Source organism: Coregonus lavaretus, assembly GCF_964263955.1.
Source record: "Coregonus lavaretus genome assembly, chromosome: 6".
NCBI classification, from domain to species: Eukaryota; Metazoa; Chordata; class Actinopteri; order Salmoniformes; family Salmonidae; genus Coregonus; species Coregonus lavaretus.
The window spans coordinates 39,805-63,441 of NC_139993.1; the positions used below are offsets into that span (position 1 = coordinate 39,805).

At 40.7% G+C, this 23,637-nt stretch overlaps 1 protein-coding gene across 1 annotated transcript in view; it reads right to left on the reverse strand.

Moving 5' to 3' along the window:
• The window catches only part of neurl1aa (neuralized E3 ubiquitin protein ligase 1Aa), a gene marked incomplete at its 3' end in the record, with an annotated part of 63,953 nt that overhangs the window by 16,931 nt on the left and 23,385 nt on the right, over positions 1-23,637 (reverse strand). Inside the window, exon 3 of the mRNA XM_084164328.1 lies at positions 22,405-22,726. Coding sequence (XP_084020454.1) covers positions 22,405-22,726 — 322 coding nt within the window. The remainder of the gene's footprint in view (positions 1-22,404; positions 22,727-23,637) is intronic.

Genomic DNA, 23,637 nt, shown 5'->3' on the forward strand with positions numbered 1-23,637 from the left:
TTGCTTTAAACGTCAACAGGAAATTAACGTTAAAGCTTCATTTCTTTCTCTTCGCTTTCACGAGGGGCGGCGCTATGTTTTTGATAGCGGTGAGGGGGATATGGTGCGGCTGCGGCCCCTCACGTTGAGTTCTGTTTATTTGTGGCCCCCACCCCCCATCAAAGTTGCCCATCCCTGCTCTAGGCTTGATCAAATCAAATCACCAGGGTCTTTGAGAATGACATCATGACATCATCAAACGGAGCCGAGAGTGGCGTGTGGCTTTCTTTCATTACTGCAGAGCTCTGTCCTAAATTGGATTAGGGTTGGGGATAGACATTTGGCACGACGAGGAATAGCTGAGGACCCCAGGGACACGAGGGAGGAATGGAGGAATGGAGTTTGGGAGGAGGGCATGATGATGACACGACTCAGGGGATAACGGGACTGAGGAGAAGAGACGGAGAGACGGAGGGCTGTGAAAGGAGAGGATGGGATAGGAGGAGAGGAGTTGTAACAATGTCAGATTAGGAATGCAGAAAAGAGCAGGAGCAGTGAAGTCGGGCCTCCTATTAATTCACCCTCTCTCTCTCTCTATCTCTCTCTCTCGCTCTCTCACACACACACTCTCTCACTCTCTCTCTCGCTCTCTCTCTCTCACACACTCTCTCACTCTCTCACTCTCTCTCTCTCACTCTCTCTCTCTCTCTCTCTCTCTCTCTCTCTCTCTCTCAAATTCAAATTCAAGCTGCTTTATTGGCATGAAAAACATTGCGTCAATATTTACAAAACAACAATGTATACAATATGCATTGTAATAAAATAATAAAGAATAACAAATAATAATATAAAATGGTAGTAAATAATAATAATAATAATTGTAAAAAAAATAATAACAACAAGAAAATGGTAACAGTCAATAGGATAAATAAAATACATAGAAAAGGCTAAACATGGAAAATGAAACTATAACTAACTTCTAACTAACTAACTGTCATCCTCATCAGTACTACAACTACCATCATCATTACTACTACTACTACCACCACCATCATTAAACTGCTATCATTACCATCACCCCTACTATTCGTACAACTACCATTTAGAATAACAATCACAACAATAATAATAATAATAATAGTAATAACAACAATAGTAATAATAATAATAATAATAACAATAATAATAATAGTAATAACAACAATAGTAATAATAATAATAACAATAATAGTAATAATAACAATAATAATGATAGCAATAATAATAATAATAATAATAATAATAATAATAATAAGTAAATTACTGCTTACTATGCAGATGTAATTATTCAGTGTCCCTCAGGCTATGGCAGGCAAATACATATTTGGCTGCAAGAGGAGCCGTTGCTCCTTCGCCCATGACTATTTTTTGTTTTTCCTCTGGGTTTAATAAGTTAACGTTTGGAATAAATGTGTAATTTCTGTGAATAATGAATCTCTTGGTGAGGAATATTTATCACAGTAAAGGAGAAAGTGCTCTCTTTCTCTCTCTCTCACGCTCTCTCTCACACTCTCTCTCTCTCTCTCTCTCTCTCTCTCTCTCTCTCTCTCTCTCTCTCTCTCTCTCTCTCTCTCTCACACACACACTCTCTCTAATGCTCTCTCTCTCTCTCTCTCTCTCTCTCTCTCTCTCTCTCTCTCTCACGCTCTCTCACATGTTCTCTCTTTCCACATACTCACTAACACTCAGCAGAATGAAAAGGCATGTACTGTAGATTCCACTCATGTTGAGTGACGGTACATAGTGTGTCTACGGTGTACCATCTATCCTGATTTGAGTCACTCTGTGAGTCAACAGTCTCCACTGAATACAGAATTTGGTGCATGATCTGGTCTTACACTAGCTCTGGTCCAGGGCATTCGCACGTTACTCTACTTAGGGTACAAATGTGTTAGTAGAGGAACTTGCTAGTGCCGTGGACAAGAGCTAGTCCTACAGTATAACTGTACAGCAACCATCATAAAAATGTACTATGAGATTAGACAACAATTCTTTTTTTCTGCCGAGCTGAATGTTGACATTCAAGAACCCATTTTCAAGATGTTAGGCTTTGGCCCAATTCTTCATGAACGGAGGGCTCTGTAGACCAGTTCCAAATGGCAGTGCATGTTTACTTTGTGCCCCCAGTGAGAGAGAGAGAGAGGGAGGAGAATATGAGACAGAAGATAAAAGAATGAAGGATGCTGTGCCCATGCTGAAAAAGCGGAGTGTGTGTTTGTGTATGTTTGTGTGTGTAACCTCACCAGCTGCTGCCCACTCATCATGGTGCACCTGCTCTTTAAGCTAGAGACAAACCCCTTTGTCCCCATTGGTCCTTTTCAGATAGGCTGCCCACAGATGTGCGTTCTCATTGGCTGATTGGCCGAGGGCACAAATTCGCAATTACAACTCTCTGAAAGAAGCTTCAAACAAAGTGGGTACTCTGGCCTCTCACTGACATGCACACACACACACACACACACACACACACACACACACACACACACACACACACACACACACACACACACACACACACACACACACACACACACACACACACACACACACACACACACACACACACACACACACACACACACACATACACACACACACAGGCCATCCCAATGTAACCCTGTTAAGGAAACTAACTGTAATGGGGCCACAGAGCGAGGCAGCTGCAGTCATTACACTAGGAGAGAGAAATACAAAAAAGCCAACATCCAAACACATTCAATTGAGAACCAAATGCAGCACCTGTTGGGCTAAACCAACAAATATATAAGCTTTGCTAGCTTAGTGGCTTTGCTAGCTTTCCACACGAAAAAAATACTCTGGTATAAATATTATAGAAAAATAACTAGTATATACTATAGTAATTAATGTAGTGTTTTGGTGGATTGTAGTATACTGTAGTATTTACTGTCTTTTTTTTTTGCAGACTGTAGTATACTGTAGTATTTACTGTAGTGTTTTTGAGGACATTACTGTAGTATTTACTATAGTGTTTTTGTTTTATTATCTTCGACATATAAGTGGAAGCTTATATGGAGAAATACTAAAAGAGGATATTTTCCATAACCTGTAGGTAGGACTGAGGTCTGAACAGGTAGTTCAGCACTTCTGCTCTTTTCTATAACCTATAGGGAACACACTAAATGGTCTTTACTTGGCATGTAGGTTTCTTACTTATGGGTGGCACAAATTGGGAGATGGGGAGGGGAATGGGCAGGGTATATGCAAATTAAATACTGTAGTATTTACTATAGTTTAAAAAGTGTAGTGTTTTTGCAGACTGTAGTGTTTTTGCGGACATTACTGTAGTATTTACTGCAGTGTTTTTCTTGCGGATAGTACTGTAGTATTTACTATAGTATTCTACACTATACTACAACATTCTATAGTAAGTACTACACATGATAGAGGGATACTACAGTGTGTAGTATAGTATTCTACAGTTTACTACATAATTCTATAGTAAGTACTGTAGTATTCTATAGTCAACTGTAGTATTTGTTCCACATGGGTTTAGCAGAGGGAACGTGCCAGGGTACGAGAGCCAATGTTGTGGCTCTCCCTGTGAAAGGGGAGATTATACATCTGGCTTCTCTCTCTCTCTCTCTCTCTCTCTCTCTCAGAGCTTGGCTTTATTCACAAACTCTCAGGGGTTCATAAGATGTGAGAAACTGATGGGAGTGGAGGATTGGGATGGGACTGAAAGGAGGAGATGAGAAGTGGAGTAGGGAGGGAGGAGTGAAGCTAACAGCTGAGTTCTTTTAGAAGTAGAGCTGCACAGCTGAGATTGGCAGGGATGGATGGGGAGAGACGCGGAGGGATGGGGGGAGAGTGCCCATGTTTGAGATGTTTCCCAGGAGAGACTAAGTGATGGAGAGATAAAGAGGGATGGAGAGAGGTGGAGAGAGAGAGTTGGAGAAAGAGAGAGGTAAAGAAGGATAGTGTTAGTGAGGGGGATAGAAAGAGAGAGAGTGGTTGAGTGAGAGAGAGAAAGAGAGAGAGGGATACAGTGAGTGAGTGGATAGAAAGAGAGAGAGAAAAAGAGATGGGGCGGCAGGTAGCTTAGTGGTTAAGAGCGTTGTGCCAGTAACCGAAAGGTCGCTGGTTCTAATCCCCGAGCCGACTAGGTGAAAAACCTGTCGATGTGCCCTTGAGCAAGGCACTTAACCCTAATTGCTCCTGTAAGTCGCTCTGGATAAGAGCGTCTGCTAAATGACCAATTTATTATTTATTTTATTTAGATGGAGTGGAGAGAGAGAGAGGCAGCGAGGGTTTGAGGGATGTTTGGGATGGTGCCGTATTCCCTGATACTCCCTGGCTCTGGGCCAGTCGCCCCTTCACCGATTTTGAACCCCCAGGCTGGAAAGATCAACAGCCTTTTGGGAGGCGACACACGCCACATGGCTCCAAAACAAAAGCCCAGGCACAAATGCTCTCCGTAAATCACAAAATCCCCAGAAGCCCCGGTCCCTTAGGTCATCGGCAAAATTCAGCATGTGCAGCATCTCTCAACCAATCAGTGGTCGGGGCCTAAGCATTAATACATTAATAACTCCATCATAAGGTTCTTATACTAAAGCCCCTCTCAGTCAGTTTTACTCCTGCTCGACTGTTCCAACCAGACCGTGTCAGGTCTGGGTTCAAGTACTATTTCAAAATATTCAAATACTTTAGAGTGTTTGCTCTAGTTACCCGGAGTGCAAGATGGGCGGGGTTTGCAGTTTTGAGGCTATTCTGTTGGTTCCATTAAGCCAGTCAAACTCAATTAAGCACAGATAAAGTATTTGAAGTTATTTTGAGTAGTATTTGAACCCAGGTCTGGACAGAGCTGTTATTTGGCTAATCATTTATTGGGTCAAAAGGGGGGAATTAATTCCAGCCAATGTAACAGACTGCCTTTGACCCTGATTTAATGTATTGTCTTGCAATCTTCTATGCATCACCTATATGTTTAGACCTGGGGAACGCATGTCAGCTTTAGAACACAGGAAAAACACGTGAAAGACAACGTCAGGAAGGACAACATAAATCTTGGCATTACACCTCTGGTGTCTTCTGACTGGGCACAGACGACCAGTTCAACATCAAGTTTTGATTTACATTTGGTTGAGTTGTCAACTAATTTGAATTCAACGTGAAATCAACAAAACATTTCACCATGTTATTGGATTTAGGTTAAAAGTTTGGTGAAAAAATGACGAAATTCCTTTACATTGATGACTTTTTTCAAATCCAATCAGTTTTCCTCGTTGATTCAATGTCATCGCATTGCATTAACCAGTTTTTGGAAACAACATTGCTTCAACCAGTTTTTGCCCAGTGGGTTTACTCTCTTCTCTTTTCTTAACTTCTTCTCCACTGGTAAATATTGATCTGTAACCTAATTTAATCTACTTCAAAATGCCCTATAAAACAGGAAATTCCTATTAAACTCAGTCAACATAATCTCAAATTGGTTTCACTGCCAAACCATACAGAATCTGTTTTCTCTGTCTATCCAAACCACTGACCAAACAATGACCTTGACTTCTACAGTACATTTGACATTTACGTCCAAAAACTCAGCCAGACAATTAATTAGTATTTTGAATGCGGAGACAGTTGTGACATTCAAACTGCTCTTTCTACAATACATTTCCAGTTTGAACGCATAAAACCACAAAGTTACAACATCATTCTCCTTAGCGTATTATCGTTGGATGTTCTGCTTTGACCAGGGGACTTATAAGTGCACCTAATGTATTAGCTAGGAATTAGACCGTTCGGCCAAATCAAACCTCAATGCCAGTCAAAAGACTATAACCATTTTTACCGACAGGAGTGTGTTTTCCACTCAGTGGGCCGTAACCAGTAACCTCCATGGATAACGTTTGGATAACGTCCCTCAATGACTTCTAGGTTTCCAAATGACTTCATTTTACTGCAGTCATAAGATTGAACCGAGAACATAGTGGACGATAGGTCCAAAACATGGCAAGGAACCAAGGGTCCAATAAGCTCAATAAGCTCTACTTCAGTATCCATCTTCTCTGTGCAATATCTTGATAATAACAAGAATATTTTTCATCAGTTAAGAGGTTGGGGACATATTGCAGATATTCCATTAGAAATGCACAAGCCCATACTCCTGTGACACGTGTCATCTCTTTTTGCGTTTCAAACTTGGCCGATCTCACAGCAGCTGTAAATCTTTGCTCGTTGCCAATAGAATCGTAATTAGTTTATATACAGATGTAGGATCTCAATTTGATCACCCTGTTGCAGGAGAACGTTCCTGAAATGTAAGACCTGCAGTGTATTTGAGGTTTAAAAAGGCTTCTGAAGTTTGTAATTTCCACTTAGAATTTTCAGACTTGATTTCCCCTTACAAAAAATGTATCAACCCCTACAAAAATGTCCATTCATTATAATCTGCATAATAATTCACATTTCCTGTTGCTGCAGGATTATTTTCCTGCTGTAGCACATTATCTCATATTAAGATCCTACATCTGTAGGTAATTACTCTCTCAGTATCCTTAGGATAAAAGTAAGAGAGAAACCATTGTGAGTTTGCAGAGAGAGTAAAGCAAACAGTGAATTAGCTTACTTTGATTAATGTTCTTCTATGCTAAAGTCTTTCTTCTCCCTCTCATTCATTATCTCTCTCTCGTCCGTTCTTTCTCCCTCTCCCTCCACCTCCCCCTCTCTCTTTCTTTCCTTCTCCCTCTCTCTCATTTCTCCCTCACTCCCCCTTTTCACTCATCCCATCATTCTCTGTCCCTTCCTCTCTCCGTCTTTCTCTCACTCACCCCCTTCAGCTCTCCTTCTAATCATTAGTTTGTGCCACTACACAGCTGCACCACGACATATCACATACAGTGCCTTGCAAAAGTATTCATCCCCCTTGGCGTTTTTCCTATTTTGTTGCATTACAACCTGTAATGTAAATGGATTTTTATTTGGATGTCATACAATGGACATACACAAAATAGTCCAAATTGGTGAAGTGAAATGAAAAAAATAACTTGTTTCAAAGAATTCTGAAAAATAAATAACATTAAAGTGGTGCGTGCATATGTATTCACCCCCTTTGCTATGAAGCCCCTAAATAAGATCTGGTGCAACCAATTACCTTCAGAAGTCACATAATTAGTTAAATAAAGTCCACCTGTGTGCAGTCGAAGTGTCACATGATCTGTCACATGATCTCAGTATATATACACCTGATCTGAAAGGTCCCAGAGTCTGCAACACCACTAAGCAAGGGGCACCACCAAGCAAGCGGCACCATGAAGACCAAGGAGCTCTCCAAACAGGTCAGGGACAAAGTTATGGAGAAGTACAGATCAGGGTTGGGTTATAAAAAAATATCTGAAACTTTGAACATCCCACGGAGCACCATCAAATCCATTGTTAAAAAATTGAAAGAATATGGTACCACAACAAACCTGCCAAGAGAGGGCTGCTCACCAAAACTCACGGACCAGGCAAGGAGGGCATTAATCAGAGAGGCAACAAACAGACCAAAGATAACCCTAAAGGAGCTGCAAAGCTCCACAGTGGAGATTGGAGTATCTGTCCATAGGACCACTTTAAGCCATACACTCCACAGAGCTGGGCTTTACGGAAGAGTGGCCAGAAAAAAGCCATTGCTTAAAGAAAAAAATAAGCAAACACATTTGGTGTTCGCCAAAAGGCATGTGGGAGACTCTCCAAACATATGGAAGAAGGTACTCTGGTCAGATGAGACTAAAATGGAGCTTTTTGGCCATCAAGGAAAACGCTATGTCTGGCGCAAACCCAACACCTCTCACCACCCCGAGAACACCATCCAATGTTTTTCATCGGCAGGGACTGGGAAACTGGTCAGAATTGAAGGAATGATGGATGCCGCTAAATACAGGGAAATTCTTGAGGGAAACCTGTTTCAGTCTTCCAGAGATTTGAGACTGGGACGGAGGCTCACCTTCCAGCAGGACAATGACCCTAAGCATACTACTAAAGCAACACTCGAGTGGTTTAAGGGGAAACATTTAAATGTCTTGGAATGGCCTAGTCAAAGCCCAGACCTCAATCCAATTGAGAATCTGTGGTATGACTTAAAGATTGCTGTATACCAGCGGAACCCATTCAACTTGAAGGAGCTGGAGAAGTTTTGCCTTGAAGAATGGGCAAAAATCCCAGTAGCTAGATGTGCCAAGCTTATAGAGACATACCCCAAGAGACTTGCAGCTGTAATTGCTGCAAAAGTTGGCTCTACAAAGTATTTACTTTGTGGGGGGGGGGGGGGGGGGGGGGGGGGGTGAATAGTTATGCACGCTCAAGTTTTCTGTTTTTTTGTCTCATTTCTTGTTTGTTTCACAAAAAAATATTTTGCATCTTCAAAGTGATAGGCATGTTGTGTAAATCAAATGATACAAACCCTATTTTAATTCCAGGTTGTAAGCCAAGGGGGTGAATACTTTCGCAAGACACTGTATGCATCTTGGTACTAGCCAGCAAAACCCAGCCCAAGCAGACTGGTTCCATCCGGATCTCATATCATTAATACTTACACTTACATTAACAGAGTAATTCTCTACAGCTGGTCACAAAGGTTTAAACTGTGTTAACTCCAAACAGGGACACAGTTAACTACACTGCAAGAGCCTCTATGTTTGTCACTGATGTCTGAAATTATCTGTACTGTATATAGAAGTTCTGACTTATTGGATTTATAGATAAGGACACGTCTATATTTCATACATAGTCTGGCTTCAGTGTATTGAGTGCTGAATTCTACCAGATAAGCCTTGTGTTTCGTTGTGACATCCATAACAAGTTATCATGGCACATCACATATACCTCTGCACAACAAATCATACGTCGAAGGTATAACCTCTAAATGCACTATGAAGAGACGTCAGATTTCTAACCTGCTGTCAACCAAACAACAGAGCAATATGAAAGATTGTAATATGTTTCCGTATCACACCTGGCATCTTTTCTGCCTTCGCATCTGCTCTAAAGCTGACACACACACACACACACACACACACACACACACGCTCTACAAGGTTCGGACAACCTTATAGACATTGTGACACCTTGTCAGAGATAAGCGACATTTCTCTGACACATTCGCGAAAGACATAAACAAAAGCAGCCATTTTTCTCGTAACCTCATCCATCAAGCTTTCACAGCTTGTGTTCACCCGTGTCAAAACATTGGGCTCTTTTTTCTCTGTTGCCCCTGCCGTCATCTATAGAACAGAGCACATTCCGCAATCACTGGTGATTTGTCCTACAGTATAAACAATACATTGAGCCAAAATGTGAGAAAGTAAAATCTACTTGTATTGAAAACTTTTAAACAGGTCAAGGAGCAGAGCATGTATGAGAATTACTGTAAGTGCAGCTTGGGTTTTGAATGTCATAGAGTATTCTTTGAAAACACACACACACACACACAAAGTCACACACACACACACTTTGAAAATGCTTTCAGGGCCATTTGAAACATTTATTACCTTCTGATTTTCTATCAGAGAGAGAAATGAAGAAAGAGAGACAGAGACAGAGAGAGAGAGAGAGAGAAAGACAGAGAGAGAGAGAGAGAGAGAGAGAAGGTTAGGCTGACCTGTCAATCGTCGAGATTGACAGTTAACGTTCCTTGTTTCCTGCTGTTGCTAGCTATGGCACCTCATATTGCGGTTGACAGACGATCTCTAGGACATTCCTTCAAACGCATGGTCAATGACAACTGTGTTACTTTGAGATATTCTATAATCCATACAGTATGTTTATGTTGTGTTACTTTGAGATATTCTATAATCCATACAGTATGTTTATGTTGTGTTACTTTGAGATATTCTATAATCCATACAGTATGTTTATGTTGTGTTACTTTGAGATATTCTATAATCCATACAGTATGTTTATGTTGTGTTACTTTGAGATATTCTATAATCCATACAGTATGTTTATGTTGTGTTACTTTGAGATATTATATAATTCATACAGTATGTTTATGTTGTGTTACTTTGAGATATTCTATAATCCATACAGTATGTTTATGTTGTGTTACTTTGAGATATTCTATAATCCATACAGTATGTTTATGTTGTGTTACTTTGAGATATTATATAATTCATACAGTATGTTTATGTTGTGTTACTTTGAGATATTCTATAATCCATACAGTATGTTTATGTTGTGTTACTTTGAGATATTCTATAATCCATACAGTATGTTTATGTTGATGCATAGTGAAAGACTGCACTTACTGCACTTCAAGTGTACTGGAGGTTATTAACTACATCAATTCCCTAAGACAACAACTGAACAGTTTGTGTGTGTGTGTGTGTGTGTGTGTGTGTGTGTGTGTGTGTGTGTGTGTGTGTGTGTGTGTGTGTGCTTGTGTGTATGCTTGTGTGTGTATGAGTCAGAGTCATTGAACATTGTTACAGTTAGAAGAACCTAAAGGCCTCTAACTGTCACACAGTGTTTTGAAGTCAGTCTCCATGCTTCATTTTCAGAGGCGTCACTTTGGGGCCCCACTCTGATTAAGGTTCCTCTGTGACTGCCTCATCACAGCACGGCCCCCCTGTCTTCATAACAGCAGCTGGAACTCCTCAACCTCTCTACCCCAGTTCTATGGACCTGTGTGTGTGTGTTCATACTTGTATGCCTCTGCGCCTGTACGTGCATGAACATTGCACATGTGAACAGTATGTGAAAGACAGCCATGAAGCGCCGGAGACACATTTATATTTATGAAACAACCTTTTTACCCTGCTGGATGTAAAGCCTCTAGGGACAGCAGGTTCATTATTCTGCCCAACCCAGACAATATTGCATTTGCCCAGTTAAAGATGCACTATGCAGAAATCGCTCTGCCATTTCCTGGTTGCTAAAATTCTAATAGTTTGCCTAATTTCAGTTTATGTGACAAAACAAGCAGTCGGGTCACCCAAAAAGTTACATATTGTAGCTTTAAAGGCATGAAACCGTAAATCAGTTCCAACCTACATTGTAAAAATACATGAATGTGTAATGAAACATAGTGCACATAACATTTACATTTTAGCAGACACTCTTATCCAGAGCAACTTACAGTTGTTGGGTGCATACATTTTCATACTGGCCCCCCGTGGGAAACGAACCCACAACCCTGGCGTTGCAAGCACCATGCTCTACCAACTGAGCTACAGGAGACTACATAAGCTGAGCTCTGGTGTTTGGAGGGTGTTTGAATGTAAACCCAATGTAAGTGTTTTAATACACAGAATGTGCTTTAAAACATAAATGAAGTACTCTGAAACACCCAAAGTGGTTCTTCACCTGAATATTGATGTTTTTAAGTGTGCTGTGAAAACACTTTTTGGCGTTTCACTGCATGTAAAAGGCAGCATCAAAACACAAAAACGGTGTTTCTCATAAAATCAATGGTTTATAAATGCAAGTGGTTTATAGCCTAAATATTGATTGATGATAAGAGACTATGGAGAATATTGTTTTGTGGAATTCCACCTTAATCTTTTCAATTCCGTTATTTAGATAGATTGGGAAAAGGACAGGCAGTAAGATGGTACATTTCGTTGGAATTCTACCCGCTCAACCACACAGCCACACTGTAAGAAATTAATTATTCTGGGGTGAATTGAAATTGTCTAGCGGTAACGCACCCGGCTTATTCACACCTCTCCCCACCGAAGACCAGGGTTAAATTCCCACCTCCAAACCCTTCAATCTCAGTAAAGTGTCAAAATACCCCCAAAATATATTTAACAAAATGTATGCAAGTCTTTTCAATGATTTATTGTGGTCCTCTGTAGCTCAGCTGGTAGAGCACAGCGCTTGTAACGCCAAGGTAGTGGGTTCGATCCCCGGGACCACCCATACACAAAAATTTATGCACGTGTGACTGTAAGTCACTTTGGATAAAAGCATCTGCTAAATGGCATATTATTATTTATTAATTTCATTTGACCAAATTAATGTACAAATAAATCCAACTGAATATGTTGTTGAAAATGTACGTGTATTTTATGAGGATAACCAAAGAAAGAGAACATTGAATGATTGAACTCATTGGAAGTCTTTGGTTTGAATCATTGCATTTCCTATCTTGCCACTTGACTCTGTTTTAAGAGGATTGTGGGTAAAAAACATATTTTTTGACTTTATGATTCTTTCACTCAATGTTGTATGCATGTTTGAAGAAAGAAAAGTATATATTAAACTTGTTGTGCCATGAGGTGTAATGGATCATGATGAACAGATATCAAAACTGACTCCCGAGTGGCGCAGTGGTCCTGGCTGTGCCACTAGAGATCCTGGTTCGAATCCAGGCTCTGTCATAGCCGGCCGTGACCGGGAGACCCATGGGGCAGCGCACAATTGGCCCAGGGTAGGGGAGGGAATGGCCGGCAGGGATGTAGCTCAGTTGGTAGAGCATGGTGGTTGCAACGCCAGGGTTGTGGGTTTGATTCCCACGGGGGGCCAGTATGAAAATAAAAATAATGTATGCACTAACTGTAAGTCTCTCTGGATAAGGGCTTCTGCTGAATGACTAAAACGTAAATGTAAAACCGTCAGGCAAAATGACGTTCAATGAGGACTGCACCCATTCCCACATTCATGATTGTCAATGGAAGAGGCAAAGGCAAAATCCTAAATTCTTGCAGTTCAACCTCCAGTTAGGTCTGGTGGTTTGAACAATGTCCGCCAAAGTGGCAAATTATCAAAACAATGTTAAACATTAAGACACTTCAGGAAAAGGTGATCTAATTCTGCACTAGACAGGATTCAAAACATCATAATGGTGTTTAGAAGCTTTAGAGAGAGGAAACTACACCAAAAGAGAAGGGATCTAATTCTGCACTAAACAGAACTTGAAACACCAAAATAGTGTTTTCAATCTTTTCTGTGAGTGCCCAGTCCCTGGCAAGGTGTTGCACAACACTTGATTTAGTGGTGTTACAACACACCATGTAATGTTTCAAAATCTCTCAGGATGATGTGTTTCAATACTCCAGCAAAGTTAAGGTTTCATCTCCTTCAAGTTGGTGGCAGCTCAGTTGCCACTAGTTGTGGTGTTACAAAGCACTTCATTTTAAAAGTGTAGGATCAGTCCCTACCTAGGAGGCTCTAGTAGGAGGTGTCACGCTATCACCTTTCCCAAATACCAGGGCCATAAAGACATCGATTTCTTTATGGCTACATATATTGCTGGGGAAGGTGAGCTTAATGGTGCCAAAAAGGAGAAGGCCGTTAAGAGAGAGGATCGATTGACAGTCAGGCAGGCAAGCGCATCTCCATTTCTATGGTCGTCATTGAGGGTGTGTGTGTGCCGTGTGCATGTGCGTGTGTGTCTGTCTAAGACTGTGTGTGTGTGTGTGTGTGTGTGTGTGTGTGTGTGTGTGTGTGTGTGTGTGTGTGTGTGTGTGTCTCTTTCTCCATCCATGTGTGCGTTTGTGAAACCCTCAGAGTAGCTAGATTTATCTAGCCCATAATTCTGCCTGTCTGGGTTTCATTAGCTAGCGCTGGGATCTTCAACTACGCTCATCACCCAACTGTAGGGGTGGAAAACACTATGCCATGTGTAATAATAACCCCAAAAATGTGTCTGGAAGGCATCTCCTGCAGGGGGCCTATCACACAATACCTACCGAGGGCCTGTTCATGTGTCACCCAATCAGAGGCTTTAAGATTATTGTTCTGTGCTGACCTCAATACAAAATGTATTTCAAATACATGTATATCAGTGGCTTGCGAAAGTATTCACCCCCCTTGGCATTTTTCCTATGTTGTTGCCTTATAACCTGGAATTAAAATGGATTTTTGGGGGTTTGTATCATTTGATTTACACAACATGCTTACCACTTTGAAGATGGTGTACAGCAATCTTTAAGTCATACCACAGATTCTCAATTGGATTGAGGTCTGGGCTTTGACTAGGCCATTCTAAGACATTTAAATGTTTCCCCTTAAACCACTCGAGTGTTGCTTTTGCAGTATGCTTAGGGTCATTATTCTGCTGGAAGGTGAACCTCTCTCCCAGTCTCAAATCTCTGGAAGATTGAAACAGGTTTCCCTCAAGAATTTCCCTGTATTTAGCGCCATCCATCATTCCTTCAATTCTGACCAGTTTCCCAGTCCCTGCCGATGAAAAACATTGGATGGTGTTCTCGGGGTGATGAGAGGTGTTGGGTTAGCGTTTTCCTTGATGGCCAAAAAGCTCAATTTTAGTCTCATCTGACCAGAGTACCTTCTTCCATATGTTTGGGGAGTCTCCCACATGCCTTTTGGCGAACACCAAACGTGTTTGCTTATTATTTTCTTTAAGCAATGGTTTTTTTTGGCCACTCTTCAGTAAAGCCCAGCTCTGTGGAGTGTACGGCTTAAAGTGGTCCTATGGACAGATACTCCAATCTCCGCTGTGGAGCTTTGCAGCTCCTTCAGGGTTATCTTTGGTCTCTTTGTTGCCTCTCTGATTAATGCCCTCCTTGTCTGGTCCGTGTGTTTTGGTGGGCAGCCCTCTCTTGGCAGGTTTGTTGTGGTGCCATATTCTTTCAATTTTTTAATAATGGATTTAATGGTGCTCCGTGGGATGTTCAAAGTTTTTTATAACCCAACCCTGATCTGTACTTCTCCACAACTTTGTCCCTGACCTGTTTGGAGAGCTCCTTTGTCTTCATGGTGCCACCTGCTTTGTGGTGGCCCTTGCTTACTGGTGTTGCAGACTCTGGGGCCTTTCAGAACAGGTGTATGTATACTGAGATCATGTGACAGATCATGTGACACTTAGATTGCACACAGGTGGACTTTATTTAACTAATTATGTGACTTCTGAAGGTAATTGGTTGCACCATAACTTATTTAGGGGCTTCATAGCAAAGGGGGTGAATACATATGCATGCACCACTTTTCCATTATTTATTTTTTTACAATTCTTTGAAACAAGTTATTTTTTTCATTTCACTTCACCAATTTGGACTATTTTGTGTATGTTAATTACATGAAATCCAAATAAAAATCCATTTAAATTACATGTTGTAATGCAACAAAATAGGAAAAACGCCAAGGAGGATGAATACTTTTGCAAGGCACTGTACATTTGTATATTTGCTCAAATGCATTTAATGACTGAAAATGCATATACAATGCCTTCAGAAAGTATTCACACCCCTTGATTTTTTAAAATAATTTTGTTGTGTTACAAAGTGGGATTAAAATTGTCATTTTTTGCTAACAATCTACACAGAATACTCTGTAATGTAAAACAAAAAAACAAACATTTAAGAAAGTATTCAACCCCCTGACTGAATACATGTTAGAATCACCTTTAGCAGCAATTACAGCTGTGAGTCTTCTGGGTACGTCTCTAAGAGCTTTGCACACCTGGATTGTTCAATATCTGCACATTATTATTTTTAAAAGTATTCAAGATCTGTCAACACATATATGGACATCTGCTACCTATTACTCTACCAGTGGCCTTTGTGGTTTTCATTGCTGTATTGATATTTATTTATCATTGCTAGACAGCCATTTTCAAGTCTTGCCATAGAACTTCAAGCTGATTTACGTCAAAACTGAAACTAGTCCACTCAGGAACATTCAATGTTGTCTTGGTAAGCAACTCCAGTGTATATTTGGCCTTGTGTTATAGGTTATTGTCCTGCTGAATGGTGAATTCATCTCCCAGTGTCTGTTGGAAAGCAGACTGAACCAGGTTTTCCTCTAGGATATTGCCTGTGCTTAACTTTTTCCACCAGAGATGTGTTTCCATCAAACTGACTTGTTGCGGATAAAAGGCTGTGCGTGATGATGTAGTACATGTAAAAATAACTTTTGCCATTAAATTCTAATGTACCAAATGAAAAATACAAGTTAAATGGGTTTCCATCATATTTTCAACTCGACTGATGGTTTTGTCACGAAAACTGTTGCGTTATATAGCAAATGTGCCCACTCTGGTCTTGGCACATGCGCTCTAGGCAACAGCTCACAGATACAGTGCAGGTAGGCTACATTATGAGATTATTATAGATAAGAGCGATATTATTTGTATTTGTCAAATGGCAGCCATCATGTCACCAGAATAAGGCCCTCATGATCATCATTTCACCAGAATAAGGCCCTTGATATTTATTGGAAAGTAGCATCAAGCTCATCAACTTGCACATTCACCACCCTGTGAAGTTTATCATAATTTATTTCATCTGTAGCCTAATAAACTGCATGCTTTCCTGAATCATAGTGGGAGGACCACACAACATATCATCGCGTGACTCCAAGTTTACTTCGATATGATGGTTATTATATCAATATTTGCGTATAAAGGTGTTTCCACCACCATTTCTCACATTATCCATTTTACAGACACAAAAAGATCCCATCATGTCGAACGAACAAATTGTCTTAAAGGCATTTATAAAATTGTACCGGCATTTCCTGCTTCCATGCGTCAGGTAATTCATCCGCTTGAAATTGTTGGATGGAAACGTGGATCTTTTTATTTTTGTATTTAACCTTTATTTAACTAGGTAAGTCAGTTAAGAACAAATTATTATTTACAATGATGGCCTACCAAAAGGCAAAAGGCCTCCTGCGGGGACGGGGGCTGGGATTTAAAAAATATAAATATAGGACCAAACACACATCACAACAAGAGAGACAATACAACACTACATAAAGAGAGACCTAAGACAACAATATAGCATGGCAGCAACACATGAGAACACAGCAAGGTAGCAACCCAACATGAAAACAACATGGTAGCAACACAACATGGCAGCAGCACAACATGGTAGCAGCACAAGACATGGTACAAACATTATTGGGCACAGACAACAGCACAAAGGGCAAGAAGGTAGAAACAACAATAAATCACGCGAAGCAGCCACAACTGTCAGTAAGAGTGTCCATGATTGAGTCTTTGAATGAAGAGATGGAGATAAAACTGTCTAGTTTGAGTGTTTTTTGCAGCTCATTCCAGTTGCTAGCTGCAGCGAACTGGAAAGGGGAGCGACCCAGGGATGTATGTGCTTGGGGGCCTTTAACAGAATGTGACTGGCAGAACTGGAATTGAATGTGGAGGATGAGGGCTGCAGTAGGTATCTCAGATAGGGGGGAGTGAGGCCTAAGAGGGTTTTGTAAATAAGCATCAACCAGTGGGTCTTGCGACGGGTATACAGAGAGGGTATACAGAGATGACCAGTTTACAGAGGAATATAGAGTGCAGTGATGTGTCCTATAAGGAGCATTGGTGGCAAATCTCATGGCCGAATGGTAAAGAACATCTAGCCGCTCGAGAGCACCCTTATCTGCCAATCTATAAATTACGTCTCTGTAATCTAGCATGGGTAGGATGGTCATCTGAATCAGGGTTAGTTTGGCAGCTGGGGTGAAAGAGGAGCGATTAAGATATAGGAAACCAAGTCTAGATTTAACCTTAGCCTAAAGCTTTGATATGTGCTGAGAGAAGGACAGTGTACTGTCTAGCCATACTCCCAAGTACTTGTATGAGGTGACTACCTCAAGCTCTAAACTCTCAGAGGTAGTAATCACACCAGTGGGGAGAGGAGCATTCTTCTTACCAAACCACATGACCTTTGTTTTGGAGGTGTTCAGAACAAGGTTAAGGGCAGAGAAAGCTTGTTGGACACTAAGAAAGCTTTAACACAAAATCCGGAGAGGGGCCAGCTGTGTATATATATAAATGGATGAGAGAGCTTCCTACTGCCTGAGCTATATTGTTGATGTAAATTGAGAAGAGCGTGGGGCCTAGGATCGAGCCTTGGGGTACTCCCTTAGTGATATAATTTAAATTGTGATGGTGAGTAAAATTCAATATTGGTGCATCATTTCTACTTAACACATCAAAGTGTCATTTCGTGGAACGACCCAGTACACGTTAAAGTTCTGCCCATTGGACGTTGGTTGCAATGCTCTCGTCAACTTTGCTTGTTTATTTGTCATATGCACATGAAAGACATGGAGTCACTACATGGCTGATAATGTATCATGTTTGTAGTCATTTAAATGTTAGGGCTTTTGTTATGCATTTAAGGTAGTTAAGAAGAGATAGACAGAGAAGACAGTTAAGAAGAGATAGACAAAGTAGATAGTTAAGAAGAGATAGACAGAGAAGATGGTTAAGAAGAGATAGACAGAGAAGGTAGTTAAGAAGAGATAGACAGAGAAGATAGTTAAGAAGAGATAGACAGAGAAGGTAGTTAAGAAGAGATAGACAGAGAAGATGGTTAAGAAGAGATAGACAGAGAAGGTAGTTAAGAAGAGATAGACAGAGAAGATAGTTAAGAAGAGATAGACAGAGAAGAGATAGACAGAGACGATAGTTAAGAAGAGATAGTTAAGAAGAGATAGACAGAGACGATAGTTAAGAAGAGATAGACAGAGAAGATAGTTAAGAAGAGAGACAGAGAAGGTAGTTAAGAAGAGCTAGACAGAGAATATAGTTAAGAAGAGATCGTTAAGAAGAGACAGTTAAGAAGAGATAGCCAGAGAAGATGGTTAAGAAGAGATAGACAGAGAAGGTAGTTAAGAAGAGATAGACAGAGAAGATAGTTAAGAAGAGAGACAGAGAAGGTAGTTAAGAAGAGCTAGACAGAGAATATAGTTAAGAAGAGATCGTTAAGAAGAGATAGTTAAGAAGAGATAGACAGAGAAGATAGTTAAGAAGAGACAGTTAAGAAGAGATAGTTAAGAAGAGATAGACAGAGAAGGTAGTTAAGAAGAGCTAGACAGAGAAGATAGTTAAGAAGAGATAGTTAAGAAGAGATCGTTAAGAAGAGATAGTTAAGAAGAGATAGACAGAGAAGGTAGTTAAGAAGAGCTAGACAGAGAAGATAGTTAAGAAGAAATAGTTAAGAAGAGATCGTTAAGAAGAGATAGTTAAGAAGAGATAGACAGAGAAGATAGTTTAGAAGAGATAGTTAAGAAGAGATAGACAGAGACGATAGTTAAGAAGAGATAGTTAAGAAGAGATAGACAGAGAAGATAGTTAAGAAGAGACAGTTAAGAAGAGATAGCCAGAGAAGATGGTTAAGAAGAGATAGACAGAGAAGGTAGTTAAGAAGAGATAGACAGAGAAGATAGTTAAGAAGAGAGACAGAGAAGGTAGTTAAGAAGAGCTAGACAGAGAATATAGTTAAGAAGAGATCGTTAAGAAGAGATAGTTAAGAAGAGATAGACAGAGAAGATAGTTAAGAAGAGACAGTTAAGAAGAGATAGTTAAGAAGAGATAGACAGAGAAGGTAGTTAAGAAGAGCTAGACAGAGAAGATAGTTAAGAAGAGATAGTTAAGAAGAGATCGTTAAGAAGAGATAGTTAAGAAGAGATAGTTAAGAAGAGATAGACAGAGAAGGTAGTTAAGAAGAGCTAGACAGAGAAGATAGTTAAGAAGAAATAGTTAAGAAGAGATCGTTAAGAAGAGATAGTTAAGAAGAGATAGACAGAGAAGATAGTTTAGAAGAGATAGTTAAGAAGAGATAGACAGAGACGATAGTTAAGAAGAGATAGTTAAGAAGAGATAGACAGAGAAGATAGTTAAGAAGATATAGACAGAGAAGATAGTTAAGAAGATATAGACAGCCAGGCAGGGAAGTGCAGTGCATCGCCATTCTCATGGTTGTCGTAGAATGTGTGTGTCTGTGTGTGTGTGTGAATGAGGAATGAAGCCGCCAACACCAGAGTAGCTAGATTTATCTAGCCCATAATTCTGCCTGTCTGGGTTTCATTAGCTAGAGCTTGGATCTTAAACTATGCTCATCACCCAACCGGAGGTGTGGAAAACACTAAATTACACTAAGCCATGTGTAATAACCCCTAAAAGGTGTCTGGAAGGCATCTCCTGCGTGGGGCCTATCACACAATACCTACCGAGGGACCTTTCATGCGTCACCCAATCGGAGGCCTTGAAGCTGTTGCCGGGTGCAACCTGGGTCATCCTATCTTCTTAACCTTCTGTGCTGACCTCAATACAAACCTTGGCACTTTAACCGATGTTATCGAAATACAAAATACACTTTGTTTTTAGAAGAAGGCACGTGTGTTCACTTTGGGGCTAAGATAGTAAATAAAGGTTTCTGTGTGTGTGTGACAGTGTGTAATTATGGGTTTCGAAATGGCTCATGTCTTGCAACAGAGTTAGTTTTTCAGTGATTAAGGATCGTTTATGCTTATTTAATAAATCTTTCGGAGTTGACATTTGATTAAACAGAACTGAGCTGGTTTAAAAGGTATTCTAGGTATGGTTTGTAACAGTAGTCTGTGAGAACACCAGGATGACTAACAGATGCCTCAGGTACTTCCCTATCTGTGCCATTCCCAATAAGCAGAATCCTGCGATCAGTTAAACATTTCCTTAACTTAACCGTAACCACTATCAGCTAAAGCTAAATCTGACCTTAGATGATTACCTAGCGGCCAAGTTAAACTTTACAGTAGCAGCAAAACAGACGTGTCCTGACGCATGTACAGTGCAGTGGAGCCATTAAGTTAAATGAATAGAATATGTAAGATAATGCGCGTTGGCAGGCTTGGAAAAATAGTGATTTGGTCTGACAGATACCACCTCTGATATGGAATATGAAGTGAAGGTTTGTGTGTGGTAGGTGGAAACAAACATAAGCCCCATGTTAATTCCTGTTACGTGAAATTTCACAAAGCCATAATAAGGCGACCATAGAATGTTCCATGTCCATCCTTATAAGAGATTACTGTACCTAAATAAGAATGTATAGGCCTACAGTAATGAAGAGAAACACAATAACTGGACTGCTACATGTCTATGTATACAGAGAGATAAGAGGATGCTGGTTTTATTGTAAGCATGATGTATATGTTTCTCCTAAAGCTGTGGATGTAGGTGGAAAGCTAAAGCAGGAAAATAAAAGCTTTCCCAAAGTATTTTTTTTTTTAAACATCTAGGGAGGGAAAATGTAGGACTATTACAGTTCAGATGTAAGCGACCAGTATGTTGAGGGCAGATGTTAGTCAGAAGGCTCCATGAGGACCTATAGGAGCCCTGCACTCTAGGCTGCCCTGGCTATAGCCTGACAGTAAAAGGCTGTGTTTTGATTTAACTAGGGCTGAAGAGAGCGATTGTAACAGTGCTCCGAGCAGCATACGGTTTACCAAGACACCAGGGATCTCCCCAAGTGACTTATAGAAGAGAGTTCAAACTGTCCAAGCATTGTAGGAAAATATACTTTTAGCTAAAGGAACACACGTTTTTTGACATTTTAATCTTTTTTTGTTTGTTTTCTTAACTTTTTTCTCTTCCCCCGATGCTATTCTTGCTTCCCGGCGTCACGGTAATGCGAGACGACAATGTGAACTTTGGGCCAAAGAATTGTGGCCCCGTTGTCTGACGTTGCTACTCTCAGGAGTCCATGCTAGTCTGTCGAGGAATACAGCTAGGTTTCTATCGCTACTTGTCATCGCTGCCTCCCGTCAAGACTATGAGTGCTGGGGGACTGGGGAGGGTGCTTCAGATAAAACGACTCCCGCATCACACGGTGAACACAAAACATCCCACCCCTCTGCTACCCGAGACAGGAGATACCGATGTCCTCCTGTCAATTGGCATGGCTCGCAATTAGGATCAAATGGGCTATCTATGGAACATGTGACCAACCCCCTTGTCTATTTTTAACATAAGGGGGGATGACAACATTGACACATTGAATCCCTAGAGAACAGAAACATGCACAGTATGCCATAGGCCCTGGGTACATCAAAGCCTTGGTTAACGCTAGGTTATCGTATGATATGTCTATCTCTAAGGTATGTATGCTAAGCCTTGGCTAACGCTAGGCTATCATATGCTATGTCTATCTGTATGGTATGTATGCTAAGCCTTGGCTAATGCTAGGCTATCGTATGCTATGTCTATCTCTATGGTATGTATGCTAAGCTGCATAGCATGCCTCAATAATCCACAGCAGGGCAGTTATTTTGCAGCCCCATGTGCTATAGTGGTGCAAACATACTAGGGCCAAATGTTGGTCATATATAGGTAGCATTTGTACAGAGCTTGTTATCAGATCTTAGAGTGGTTTACATTAGGTTAGAATAACTATCACTAACCTCATCCACCTTAAGAAAATACATTTCATTCCCAGTCAGCAGACACTGTATGTTTACAGTCGGTAAACATGTTACAATACCTAATATGACTTTTGAGTGGACAAAATGCAATACTACAAAAATATGTATATTCTGGATGACCATGGTGCACACTGTAAAGCCATCATCGAAAGGCATGTGTGGTCACCACATCCCATAACTGTACCAATTAATTCTCTCATTGTCCATCACCTTACCAAGAAGCTAGAAGTGAGGAATGCTATGGAGATGTGTGTGTAGGTGTGCATGCATGCTTTCTTAACATACCTAGCAGTTGCACTCCACGGGTCAACCCATAGACATCTATCAGTGCCCACAGCGGTTCTCCTGTTCTCACCCCACTGAAGAATAACATCGGGTTGGACTCATTGATTCTATAGAAGACCCGGCCCTTCTTGTCCACCCAGAAGGCGATGACGTTCCCTTCATTGGCGAACTCCTCAGGTAAAGCCTTGGCCCAGAAGCCACTCTGGGAGACCAGGTCAGGACAGGCATACTTGGGAAGGCTGTCTGGGTTGATACGGGACGGGTCTTTAGCCGTGAAGCCCAGACGGAGAGCTCCGCTCCAGCAACACTGCTTCTTAGTGATCTGTGGAAGGAGGACAGACTATGATAGGTTGATGGTCTTATAACAGTTTGTAGTAGTATAAGAGTGTAAGGTCTAGGATTGTACTTTACAAGGAAGTCTTAAATGTTGCCTTGAAGTAAAGGGTTCCCTTTGTGTATTGTTTGTCAATGAGATTCCATTTTGTGACCTAGGCCTATACAATGCTGACAGGTTGCAAAAGAAAGCAAGTAATGGGCCTGTTTGGTTTGTTGAGTGACTGGTTTGCTTAGTTTGTCTTGGTTGTATAACTGTACCAGGGTTTCTGTTAGTAAAATATGGCGGCAGACATTTGACCAACAGCATTTTAATTTACCAGACATTTAAGACATTTACCGGACCAATATGCATTGGGTACGTAACCTGATTATTTTCTTTATTTTATTTCACCTTTATTTAACCAGGTAAGCCAGTTGAGAACAAGTTCTCATTTACAACTGAGACCTAGCCAAGATAAAGCAAAGCAGTGCGATAAAAACAATAACAACACAGAGTTACATGGGATAAACAAAACGTACAGTCAAAAACACAATAGAAAATCTATATACAGTGTGTTCAAATGTGGTAAGTTATGGAGGTAAGGCAATAAATAGGCCATAGTGCAAAATAATTACAATTTAGTATTAACACTGGAGTGATAGATGTGCAGAAGATGATGTGCAAATAGAGATACTGGGGTGCAAATGAGCAAAATAAATAACAATATGGGGATGAGTTAGTTGGGTGGGCTAATTACAGTTGCGACAATTTCGGCGGCTAATTTTAGAAAGAAAGGGTCCAGATTGTCTAGCCCAGCTGATTTGTCGGGGTCTAGATTTTGCAGCTCTTTCAGAACATCAGCTGTCTGAATTTGGGTGAAGGAGAATGGGCAAGTTGCAGCGGAGGGTGCAGAGCTG